This window comes from Limanda limanda, chromosome 4, assembly GCF_963576545.1.
Source record: "Limanda limanda chromosome 4, fLimLim1.1, whole genome shotgun sequence".
Classification (NCBI taxonomy): domain Eukaryota; kingdom Metazoa; phylum Chordata; class Actinopteri; order Pleuronectiformes; family Pleuronectidae; genus Limanda; species Limanda limanda.
Window position 1 is genome coordinate 10369293 of NC_083639.1, and position 12860 is coordinate 10382152.

The 12860-nt window shown below is 40.5% G+C and overlaps 2 protein-coding genes across 4 annotated transcripts in view; one reads left to right on the plus strand and one right to left on the minus strand.

The window, feature by feature from the left end:
* Nucleotides 1-4246, minus strand: ankrd33ab (ankyrin repeat domain 33Ab). Its single transcript, XM_061069724.1, has 5 exons — nt 4181-4246; nt 3017-3325; nt 2791-2920; nt 2078-2218; nt 1-1071 (listed from the first exon to the last, which is right to left on the minus strand). The coding sequence occupies exons 2-5, from the start codon at nt 3275-3277 to the stop codon at nt 206-208; spliced, it is 1398 nt and encodes a 465-aa protein (XP_060925707.1). The 5' UTR covers nt 3278-3325; nt 4181-4246; the 3' UTR covers nt 1-205.
* arhgef25b (Rho guanine nucleotide exchange factor (GEF) 25b) overlaps nt 3076-12860 on the plus strand; it is a 26511-nt gene continuing 16726 nt past the window's right edge. Inside the window, exons 1-2 of one of the 3 annotated variants that reach the window (XM_061069722.1) lie at nt 3076-3295; nt 6776-6881. In XM_061069722.1, coding sequence (XP_060925705.1) covers nt 6785-6881 — 97 coding nt within the window. In that variant the 5' untranslated portion in view covers nt 3076-3295; nt 6776-6784. Of the gene's footprint in view, nt 3296-5667; nt 5745-6775; nt 6882-9272; nt 9586-12860 lie in introns of those variants that run through there. The other 2 variants (XM_061069721.1, XM_061069723.1) reach the window with 2 other exon arrangements.

Genomic DNA, 12860 nt, shown 5'->3' on the forward strand with positions numbered 1-12860 from the left:
ACCTTTAAACTGAAAACCTTACTCCTCAAGAGTCTCTGTAGTTCTCACTTGAGGCCCTGCGTCAGTCAGTGTTCCTCTTTGTGGGTTTCCGTTTTCACTGATAGTTTCCAATGTATTTGGTTTCGGTTCTTTAGTCCTGAGTTGAACACATTTAAAAACATTAGGGAGTAATCGCAGGAGCAGAAAAGCCCTTATTCTTAAAGTCCTATTGTTTGGTCTTCTTGCTGTCTTTCCTTTTCTTTGCTTTCTCTTGCTTCGCTTTCTGTTCTTTCTCTTGCTTCTCTTTCTCCTTCTCCAGCTTCTTCTTCTCTCTCTTTTTCTCATCCTTGATCTCCTTGTACCTCCATATGGGTGGTTCCAGGAAGCCCTTGATCTTATTCTTCTTCTTCTTTTTCTCTTTCTTTGGCGTTGCCTCTGTCGGCCTGATGATATCTATCTTGGGAATGCAGCCGGAGGGGAACACGCTGTTCCTCCTCGCCATGCTGCGAGGAATAAATGCAGTAGCAACTTTGGTGGAGGCCAATGATAGGATGCTGCCTCGCCGCAGAGTGTCGGCACAGCAAGTTGTGTCGATGGACTCTACAGAGTGGATTGTGGGGATGATGTGTGACACAGAGCCATTGCTGTGGCATACCGGCGAGTCTTCTAGCTTCTTGTCTGGGTGTTTCACCACCAGCTCTGGTACAGCCAGCCGCCTCTTCCCCACCTCTGGAGGGCTCTTGGGGCAGAGTGGACGGCATCCAGTTGAAATGAGGGGACTACGAACACTGGTGGTCATGCGGACCATGTGGTCCAAGACCCCGTTGTCCTGTGGGTCACGAGGTAAACTGAACCCAAATGTGTTTTTTAGCCGCTGGCTAATCTTTTCTGTGGCGCTTTTCTCCCCTGTGGCCTTGGCTACCTTCTCCTTGAGCTCTGGCCATTCAGGGACATAACTCTCACAGAACTGCTCAGCTTTTGGCCGAATGTTCAAGCGACGGAGGCGTTGCAAGGTCTCATAGCGTCCTGTTTTCAGTGCCCAGTCCCGAGCACATTTTCCTTTGGTGGTGTCGACTTCGTGAATGTTTGCTCCTGGAAAGAAAGATGGTAGAGTAGAGACACGAAGCGAGCAGGCGTTAATATCTTATGAGAAGTTCAAAGAACAATGGAATCAATCCATACTATAATCTCTGGGTTGCCAAAATGTGAATTGGTCTTACTGTCTTACTTACTTTTCTAAAGATAATGCAAACAGCAAATAATGACATGCAGTGATTTTAGGAAAACGTGTGTTGTCTAAAAATATCTCTGCAGATGGCTTATCTCCTGCCCGCCTTCAGGACTTGGACGGCAGAGATTACTGCAGGTTGAGTTAAGATGTGGTAACGTCCTCAGAATGATCCCTTAAACCAGTCTGGCGTCACTGGCACGTTCACTCGCAAACAGAGTTAGCCAGCTTCAAATATGGACGGGTAAACCATGGGGTCATCTATTCTCACCTTAAGTGCCGTAACTGTTCATTTAGAGCTGTACGAGTCCTGGGTAATAAGCTGGGGTTTCCAGTGGTTTATAAAATAAACAGATCTAATAATAATCATAGGACAGAAGCTTTTGTGTGAGTATGACACTGTCAAAAGTCTGTTTCACCAGAGGATGAATAAGATTTGTTGAAAAAAGTTTGTGAAAATTGAGCATTCTTGTGAGTCCTGGCAAGACAACTGCGCTAAGAGTCATCAGAGAGATACAAACGTACTGTGTCACATTATCTTATATGACCATGTAAATGTATTTATTTGACTTATTTTTCATGGAGGATTGAAAGGACAATGAGCAGTAATATTTATAATTAGCATGCACTACAAACTGGTTGCTTTACAACTAATATATTCTTTTAAGGCCATAAAGCTCCTAAAATAATTTTTTTCCAGAAGATATAACACATTATGAAAGAAATCAATATTTGTGTCCAGTAAACAAGAGAGGAAGTACTGTGCCTGACTTTATAAATCAATACCTGTGTATGTTGTGTATCATAGAAACTTACAAATTGCTGAAAACAGAAAGTGGATGAAAAAAAGTAGATAGCTGTCTTACATACCAGCCATAACGAGGGTAGCCACGACATCATTGCGCCCGGTCATAGCAGCTTTGATGAGGGCTGTGAAACCACGACAGTCCTTGATTTCCAGGTCTATACCGGGAAAGTAGTTCAGGAGATACATGACTGTGCTGATATGACCTGGAGAGTAAGACACAAGAATTCAGAGCTTACATCAGCAGTTTATCTGAAATGTGTAACATTTGACAAATAAAATAAAAATCTCAATTAACTTGAATCAGGAGCATCAGGGAGATCAGGCTGATGGCAAGTTAACAAAGTTTTATTGCCATCACCAAATCTGAACTATCTCTATCTCCCCATGTCATTGTGGCCACAGACCATTATTCTACATGTGACCCTCTCACAGAGATGGTATGCACCTTCCTCCAGTTGTTATCTATCAGGGTTCCTAACTCAACCTTGGCTCCTGTGCATACTGCCATAGATAAAATAGGTCTCAGTGTTATAACACTAATGTGTGGTGGATTTAGTTAATCTTCCTCTGACTTCACTCTTTGTAGTACTGCCATCCTGGGTTATAGGCCCAAAGATAAGACAATGCAGACAGAGAAAACTAAATTAACTAAATAGATTCAAACCTTACATATAATACCATTATTTTATAGTTCAGATTTTTGTTGTTTCTCTATATTCTCCCCTTAATGCTTGTTTGATGCATTAAGTAAACGTTGTTATTCATGTCAACTCACCAGCTTGGGATGCAATCATCAGTGCAGTGTTGCCTTCATTGTCCTGGTGGTTTATGTCTATAAAAGGACAGCTGTGAAGCCCATACACGATATCTATGAAACCTTTGCAGCAAGCCACCATCAAGCCATTCTGTTGTTATAAAGATAAATAACAATGAAATTAGTTTTGAGATTTTCAATAAGAAGTTCTGGATTATCATTTTTTCTGAATGACCCAGACTCTCACCCAGCGGTTGATGTCCAGTTCCATGACCTCCTCTTTTGTGACCCCTCTCTCCAGAACTCGCCGCAGAGAGACAGTTTCGTTGCGGGCGCATGCTTGATACAGAGTCGACACCGCACCTCTGTTCGTTACCTCTGGCGAGTAGTCAGGAAGCACCGAGTCATCGGAGAGGATGCTGTCTGAGTTGTACTCGCTCGCTGACAGAGACAAACTGTCCTCATCTGGGCCTGAGCCCAGGTGTGGATCCACCGCTGCAGTCGCCATCTTCCAACAGTAGAACAGGTGAGACGGTTCTATGTCCTTTGGCTACATCTACAATAAAAAATTTAAAAAATAGAAACTGGATGATTTTTATAGCAACAAAAGGTGCAGGTGCACTTAAGAGACGGAGACTCAGCGTGGATGAATTTTCCCTCCCTGGAAAAAACCTCAATTACACATAATGCCAAGTTGAATTAATGTCCTCACTGTAGGCACCAAGTTACTGGTGAATCACAACATGTAGTGTATACGTCAAGCCTCAGATCTGCCACGCTGATACATCAAAAGTGATCTTTTTGACTCTTTGAAAAGCATGAGTTTGTCAGACGAGGATTATGTGGAGCTGTATGGACTCAACGTGCTTTTAGTGTTGAGTAACTGGATCAGTATCTAAAAGCCCTGCTGAACATGCAGTAGGGCTAAATGAGGAACAACCCACCTCAGAATAACCTCAGTCACATGTGGTCCTGGTAAACTCATGGTTTGTCTCTATTTGGCTTTTTCAACAAAATATTTTGTGTGTGTGTGTGTTTTTCAGGCAGCTACTTTGTCACAAGTGTGTGTTTCTGAAACCGTGAAATCAAGAGAGCTTAACTGTGATTAAACGATATTTCACATCTGTAAAGTAAAAATCACTGACAGTGGTTTTCCAAATGTTTTCACACAAATTGCCATGTTTGTGTTGTACAAGAAAACAGAATAACTTATGAAAAACCTACAAAAAATGTTTTAATAGATTATTTCAAATTATTGATGCCACAGGTTTGCTCAGTTCTATGAAATATAAGTGAAGAAATGTAAATGCAAAGTCAGAAATGCAGCATTTCTCAACCTCCATATCCTACAATCCCCTACAACCAAACTGACACTGATATATTAACATACAAATATAAAAGAATAACTTACCATAAAGTGTAATAAATCAGTTGTAGATGTATCCACATGTTAGCTTGTTGTTCTCACAGCTTCTTTGACTGGATGCAGACTCAAAGTTTTGACTTCCTCCAACAGTCCCACTTTATGTTTTTAGAGCAGCGGACAGGTCATGCTTCGCTTCCTCCTGATACTTTACCCATTTCCACCCCTCATATTGTCGTGATGACATAAAACTGAGAGGAGGAGCCTTTGCGGAGTCTTCGCCAAGACTTTTGTGTGTTCAGCTCCTGTGCTGAGCTCATCCCACTTACCACAGCTTTATGGAGAGGATTACTTTCTACTTTGGCCACGGTCCTCTTTTCGCAAAACACTTTTACTTGGCCATACTAAAGATAATTTCTCCATCTGCTATTTTTTCCCTGTCATGTCGATTCCCCATGTTTTAACTTTAAGACAATGTCTCATAGGTACATCTGTCTGACAGGATAATGGCACAAGGGGGTAATAACAATCACAACCACAACCTGTCTTCTGTCAACTATGAAACAATATTTATTCATGTAAAACGTAAAGTATTTTATATTTGGTCCACAAATGAGTCATTAATCCTATTGTGAATGTTTAAAATGTTAACCGTAAACTGCTTAAGTCAGAAGAAACAAATTAATTGTTAAGACTGACCAGCAGTCTAATCCCATCAGAGGTGACCAAGGTGCACTGAACAGATGGGTCGGATCGAGGTACCGATACAATCCATTCCAATTCAGTTTAATCAAAGCAACAGCAACAAAAGTTAATTTGCAGAAGGACAGTGGGAGTTCAGGCTGTAATGATGGCATTTCTCAGATTTCCCACAGGATGGGGATCTTTCTCTCTTTGTTCACATGCTCTGATCGCAGACTTCAGCGTTCATAATGCTGTCCTATTCTGAAAACTCATGAGTGCTTATTTGTGTTCTAAATATCACAAATGTACAAACTATATTAATATTATTTAAATCTGAATCTCTGTTCTTCAAAGTGAAGTCTAGCAGAATGTTGATATATTCGATGCAGTCTTGCTCCAGTGTAGATACTAAAAGAAAAGTTCTCAAATTTAAAAGTACATAATACATTATTTTTTTTATTATATAGGTGGTATAACAGGGTCTGCCCTATGATAATACGTTAGTTGAAGCTCCTACTTTGGGACTGGACACAGAGTGAAACTCGTCTCTGAGGCGTGACTGGACCTGTCCCTCAGATAGCCTACTGCTGAGAGGCCCGAGGACAGATGACCCTGCAATTGACCAGCTGTCCTCATCTGCCCAGAGGAGAAAAGGATCTGGTGAAGAAGTGAAATGTTTCTCTTTTGAGCTTCAGACATCAAGCAGGATAGCAGAGTTGTTAGTTCTCTCAGGTCCTTTTCACTTTTGCCTTTTTTCAAATCTTATATGAAGACAGAAGAATGAGGCAGAATTTAAAACCTTAAGGTGAAGAAACAGGACGCCATATCAGGACGAAATCAAAAGGAGCAGAAAGAAAAGCAAGAGATGAAGACGTTGGCCAAAGTGCAAGGCAGGACTGGACAGCTTCTGGGATTCAGGGTTGATAAAGTGAGTGTTTGGTCCATGTTTCCAACATTGTTCAAATGGTTATAACTAACTTATCATGTGGTTCCACAAACACTGTGGGAAATGTCACTGAGAGTCTAATAACTAAAAAACAAAAACACACAAAGTAAGAAGAGTACTGTATGCAGATTTTCTGTTGTCAGATTTTATTTTTGTAAAGACATTCTCTCTGTGTCTACTTTAATATGTTTTAATGCAATATTAACATGATTAATTGCTAAATGTGTGATTTTCAGTCTATTTTAGAATAAACATAACAATAAGTAGTAATATATATATATAATAAGAATAAATAATCTATTATGAAAGTAAAGTTATGTATGGCAGTACTCTACTTTTCCAAGTTTTCAGTAAAAATCCATGAGATTAGAACAAGTTGCAAAACCTTTCTTCAATACATCCTCTGTCCTAAATCCAAAGTTATCTTTAATATAACATTAACCCTTTGTTCCCTCGTATGGCTTGTCTTCTTTGAGCCTATTTGATGTTTTGCTGTCTCCCAATCACTTTTGTCTTGTCGCAGAAATTCCTCGGATAAGATAAGAAACTACTTGGACTGAAGCAAAAATAGGAAAGAGAGAAGGGTGTAGAAAGAGGGAGGTGAAACAGAGTGGAGATGTGGTATAATTAGCTCTATCACTTTTTCTGTTTTATTACTGTCTGACTACAAATCAACCCATCATGCACATTAAAATGCATATAGAGCCAGAATTAAATGCTTAATATGAGGTCTTTTTTGAGATTGACTTTTTATTCTACTGAAAACAAATATGAAAATGTAAACCAATACACAAAAACACAGACCCACCCAAACCCCATGCTCAGTAAATCACGGTTAAGGGTTATTGAGGATCATAAAGCGTGAAGGCGAGAACTAGGCGAGTCAGACAGCTTGATTTCAAACACCTTGGAGAAGTTAGAGGTGACCGTCTCCCAGAATCTGAACAATTCATACTAAACTAATTTAGCTTTTTAACTTCCAATCACTTACTTGTGTCTGTCTTGTGTGCAAGATTTCAGACATGAGCCGGGAGAAACTGTTGACTGATGAAAACAACCAGGACACCAAGACGCAGTTCAAGTGGGCCAGGAAATCCAGTGTGGCTGCAGGATGTGAAGGTAGTGACTTTATCTACTCTACTGACGTATTTTACGTTGAGCAGAGCTATCTTCTAGAAAGGAAGAGCAGTGGCCAGATCAGAGATCTCACTGAAAGTGTTGCACTTTGTCAGTGGTGGGATGAAACAAAGTACATTTCCTGTCTAACTGGACGTAGGTACATTTTTCATGTCACTGCACTTAAGTAGATTTATTTTTAGGTACTTTTACTCCACTACATCTACATATATCAGCAAATATTTGTACTTTCTGTTCCACTTCATTTATTACAAACATTGTGTGACATGTTTGTTTTGAGTTTTTATGGTTTTAAATGTTTTAGTATTCAATCAAGTAATCAATAACGAGAAGGGGATTGGTTCACTGATCCAACAAAAGGAGCCAGGTAACATCAGACCCCGCCTCCTCCTGCAGGGGCTCTCAGTAAAGAAACACCTGAAATGGATTCTGAAGAGGCCACTTCAACTATTTGTATAATGCCGTGACCTTTGCTAGACCTGGCAAGTACTTAGACTTGCCTGGCAATAGACCTGGCAAGTACTTATACTTTAAATTCTTTAAGTATTTTTAAAAGAAAATACTTACTTACTTTTACTCAAGTATGATGTGATATTTTGACTTTTATTTAGAACATTTTTGTATATTTATTTGTAATTTTACTTAAGTAAAATGGTTGAGAACTTCCTTCACCCTTGCACTTTGCACACAAAACCTAAAATAATTGACTGATTTAAGACTTGAAATACTCAAAGTAACCATTTACATCCTGATAATTAAAAATTGACTAATAAGGCATGTGTACGCTCATATACACATGCATGTACATGCAGTAATCCTACATTGTGAGGGGATCAGTGTGTTTCAGCTCACAGAGATCATCATTTTAGCAGTGTTTTTAAAAGCTTAACTCGACGGCCAAGAGAGCAAGAGCATTTTGATATTTTTATAGCTGTAATCTGTGCTCAGTGGATTGAGATTCCACTGTTGTGTTGGTCAATCTGTGATGTGACTGTGTACTTATCTGTGTGTGTGTGTGTGTATGTCTCGTACAAACAGCAGCTGTATTAGAGACGAATTCTTCTCTGTTTTTTTGTCCTCCTTTTTCACCGACTTTGTTCACGTTTGGGTTCGGCTGAGTTTATCCATAAATCTCCTTGAATCACACAACCTGATGCCACGAGCCTGGACAGCTGTGCTCAGAAGATCATCCAGTCATGAATACTTAATCTTTGCTTTGAGATTAAATCGGCCTGCCTCCATCCAGCCAGCTCAGTTTGATGCTTATGTTGAATATGTCCACATGTTGGTTTGTCCACAGCAGAGGAAAAGCTTTGGTACCTGTGGTGACAAACGTGAGCAGGCAACTGATTTGTTGATTAGAGCAGATGGTCCTTAACCTTCATGTTTATTATTTATTATCTTTGTTGATCTGCAAGAGTCAACTCAGTCACTCAAACTGTTTGGATTTGGTTTTATTGAATCACTTACAGTGCTGCACTCACAGTAGGATTGTCTTAGTTTTTGTGCTCATATAACAGATTTTTGGTAACTAGAAGTTAAAATCCACACAGTAGGAGAGGTTAAAATGTCTGTCAAATCTTTTTTTCTTTCTTGCTTTTTTTTTTCTCAAATATTTTAGTTCACTTGTGACCCTGTTTCCTAATTTTGTCACTTTCTTTCCTTCCCTGTTCACCATATAATGATCCCTCATTTCTTGTCTTGCAGTGTCCCACAATGTGAGTGTCCAGCATTTATTCATAAACCATTTTTTTCGACGAATCAAAATTTTGACCTTAAGATGGCGCTAGATAGACAGTCTGGTGGTTCCCACAATGCATCCAATAGTTGTTGAGACGTTGCTCTCTAAAACACAAATTCCATTCTCACGATGGTGCTAGAGGAAAAGTGTGTACATTCATCCATTGAGGACCATGAATAACTTTACAATATGTGATGCTGACCTGTTAATTGGATTTGACATTTCACTGGATAAATGAAAACTTTGGTAAGGCTTCGACCATGAATTTATCTACAAGATTCTATGGTAATCCATTCAGTAGTTACAACCGGACAACCGGACACTCAAGATTGAGAGAGAGAATCTGTTTGAACTTGTTTGCTACCTGTGCTTCATTGCTTGTTGACAGTAGGCAGGAGAGAAGGGAAGCTGATGAGGGATGCATGAAGATGGAGGGGAGGGGGAACAGCAGGGGCGGAGGGATAAATGAGAGGAGGTGGGACTGGGAAACAGATGCTGGCACAGCAACACTTTAGTCACCACTCCCTCCCTCGTCACAGCTCCTCCCCTTCCCTGCCTCCTCTGTTGCTCCCTCACTTACTTTTGGTCCCTCTCATAATCTTTGCCTACTATCTGACCACACGGAACCACTGTGGTTTTCTGCTGCTGCTCGTCTTCAAATCATGGGATAGTGACAGCATTTCAGCTTAGATTTGGACAATGTCAGTGGAGCTGTTCAATGTGCACTTTCCCTCTCATCTCATTTGAGGATTACCACAGGGACAGTGTGTCTGCATGTGCTTGTGTATGTGTCGGTCTAGCACTATGCCTGCTTCTGATGGTCTCGGGTCCTGCAGAAGGACTGGATCATCATGAGAGGGGGTCACCACCAGCGAGGGTGTGGGTGTCAGCACCTGTTCAGAAAACTGCTCAGCAAGTGTGGCTGCTGCATTGTCCGAGTCAGAGGTACGTAGATGCTCGGGTCCTTTGCAGGACTTTTACTGTAGATGATGACTGAGGAATAAAGTCCACATGTAAAGTATTCTCCTTTTCACTTTTCGACACATTCAGACTATCTGGTTGTTTTTAGGTGTTTCCAAAGCTGCGGCAGACAGCTTGTTCATGAGGTTTTGTAATGTTAGCAATGCTCTCAGGTTCCCTTTCTCGTAGGACCTTGCAAAGCCAGAGGATCCCTGTATTCATTCTGCTGAAATGCTACTGGGAGCAACTGCCTCAGCCACATTTAGCTGCAAAAACCTTGATGAGGCTGCCAGCAAACAGTGATTTACAGAAACAGTAACTACAACGGTACTGTCCTTTATTTCCTGTTAAGTGTACTGCGTATTGTATAGTATACATTGCACATATATGACACAAGTGTATCTCTGACAGAGGCGTTAGCATGCTCACACATTATAGGTACTGTTATTTCTTCTTTTAGACAGTATATCATCTCTGCTATCCCAGGAGCTCTGATGTGGGGATATCAGCAATGTTTGTGAACTTTGTGCTTCTTACTGACATAGATCACCTCGATCATTAGAGGGAAAGAGAGGTGGAAACAGTGGATTATTCCTTTAAATCTGAAGTTTGCATGGCTGCATGAAATGCAACTGTGGTGGATGATTTTGTTTGTGGATTTATACATTTGGAGATGAGGCAGAGAGTTATTATTACAAATTATCTTCAGCTTTGGATTACAGTAAATTTTCAGTCTGTGTTTGTAAGGAGAGGGAGTTGTAGATAAAACAAGAGCAGCCAGAGAGCAATTCATGTTCCATAGAGATGGTTTGATTCTTAACTGGATCTCTTGTTAAGCAATGATCGATCCCTCTATCTGCACTGGCCAATAAATCCTTCAATGAGCAAAGTTTTATCTGCATCGATGACAAAAGTCCAGGACTGATTGTGGTTCTTGATGAAGACAAGAGTGTTAGGTTCAGATATTTTTTCTTTCTTATCCAATAGCTGGGACATTAAAGGTCTCTATTCTCCATCCTATAATTCGTATTCATACTGTATATCTATACCTGGGCGGCACGGTGATGCAGTGGTTGTCATTTTTGCCTCTCAGCATCATGGGATCGATTCCTGCCAGGGCCTTTCTGTGTGGAGTTTGAAAGTTGTCCCCCTGTCCCAGCACATGCAGATTGGGGTTAGGTTAATTGGAGACATTGAATTGACCATAGGTGTGAATGGTTGTTCGTATGTTGGCCTAGCGATGCTCAGGTGACCTGACCAGGTTCTACTCTACCTCTTGCACAATGTCAGCTGGGACTGGCTCCAGCCTCTGTGCGATTTATTTTTGAGAAGTCTGTTTTATACATTCCATCAGTTTTGTCGGGTGGTAGATTTCTATTATAAATTTTATATACTGTGATATTTTCTTTTTTTGCATCTTATATCAGTTGCTTTATCAGATGCGTAGTTGCTGTTCTGTGTAGATACACATGTGTGGCGGTGGGTGAAAGTGGGTGTGACTGTTGCAGTGTAAAGGCAGCTGTACACATATACACAAATTCAAAGACGGACAGACACACACACACACACGAACACACACACACACACACACACACACACACACATTGTCCCATTACTGCCCCGACCCTTAAATCCTCTGTTGTTCCAGTTGCTCGGGAGTGATTACAGAGCAGCTCTCCTGCCTTGACACACGCTAGAAATAAACGTGTGAAATGTGAAAATGAAAAGAGCCTTGTGTTGAGACGCTATCTCACCTTTTGTTCACAAAGATTAATAGAACATCTCTGACACTTGTCTTAGGGATGCACAGCGCCTTTGTGACGTGAAGTCAGTATTGCTGTTAAACAAGGTGTTTTCTCCCATCTGACTATAAAAGATAAACCTTCTTTTGTCTGTGGATGAGTTTGCTTTGTGTTTGAATAGAAACACTAGCAATCACGGTCAGCATAGCACCTGCTCTCTTATTTCGCTGTAATTAGTTCTTCTTTACCTCCATACATTTTTTATACTGTGGTTATAGGATGGAAAGCCTTTGCTGCATTTGACAGTTTTTGTCATTCTTCTTGCAAGTTGTTCTTATGTGATACGTTACTTCCTCCTTTGATTTTTCAGGCTTCTGATCTTCCTTTACTCCCTTAAAGACTATCTTCTCATTATAAAACCTTAATTTGGGGGTCCTTCCTTCACATTTTCAATTAATTTGTCTTACCTTGATTAGAAATTTACTTACAAGTCCTGATAGCGATGTCATTGTATTCGTAAGCACACAACACTCTGACTCAGAAACTGCCACAACTAGTCCTATAGTAGTCCTCTAGCCCATCGGTGTGTGTGTGTGTGTGTGTGTGTGTGTGTGTGTGTGTGTGTGTGTGTGTGTGTGTGTGTGTGTGTGTGTGTACACTAGGCTTCCTATAGTTATGAGGGCTAATACCAACATTTTGATGCTTTGAGGACATTTTGGATGGTGCTTAAAAATTGGGCTGTTTTTGGGTTCAGACTTCGTTTTCGGGTTAGGGTTAGAATTAGATTTAGGTTAGGGTTAGGCTTTTAGTTGTGATGGTTAAGATAAGGGTAAGGGGCTAGGGAATGCATTGTGTCAACGAGTGTCTTCACAACTAGAGAGCCAGGTGTGTTTGCATGTGTGTGTGTGTGAGGTCATTATTGCTGGTGAATTGATGATTAACAAGCACAAAAGTGTTTATTTACACAGCACACCTACGTATGAGGTCAATACATACCAACTATTTGAATTTTAGTATTTGTTGGTGAATGCTTTTATACAGTCTTGGACCCAGATTGATCTGCATTTGAACTTGATTTGTATCAAATCACACAACTAGAATCACACTCAGTAGAGTGCATGCCTCTGCCAAGACCCAGCAGACCCCTTAAATTCAATTAAGCTTTTTAGCCAAGGCCACATTACTTTATTTCAGTTACATGGTAGTTGCAGGTTTTCTAGCCATAATTGTTGTGTACAGTAGTTGATTAAAGCTTATCCCTTATGAAACCACATAACCTCTGCTATCAGCATTTTTATTTGGGTCAACACCAAACTGCACACACTCATAGATATTAGTCCGCCAGCTATGCCTGATATTTTTCATCAAGTTCCATAAAAAGGATATTGGTGAAAAACAACCTGGTAATGTTACAGAAAGTGATAAAGAATTGCTGGATCTGCCCCTTTTTCTGAATCCACGCCAGAATGTGTTCTTTTCTGACCCATGTCCCAGTTTCTTGGAAATCCGTTCAGTACT

Bases quoted from the DNA above. Each gene is read 5' to 3' on its own strand.
- ankrd33ab (XM_061069724.1), bottom strand. From the start codon at position 3,277: ATGGCGACTGCAGCGGTGGATCCACACCTGGGCTCAGGCCCAGATGAG. The intron at 2,219-2,790 runs GTGAGTTGACAT...CTTACTCTCCAG, and splicing joins GATGATTGCATCCCAAGCTG to GTCATATCAGCACAGTCATG. The intron at 1,072-2,077 runs GTATGTAAGACA...CTTTCTTTCCAG, and splicing joins GGCTACCCTCGTTATGGCTG to GAGCAAACATTCACGAAGTC.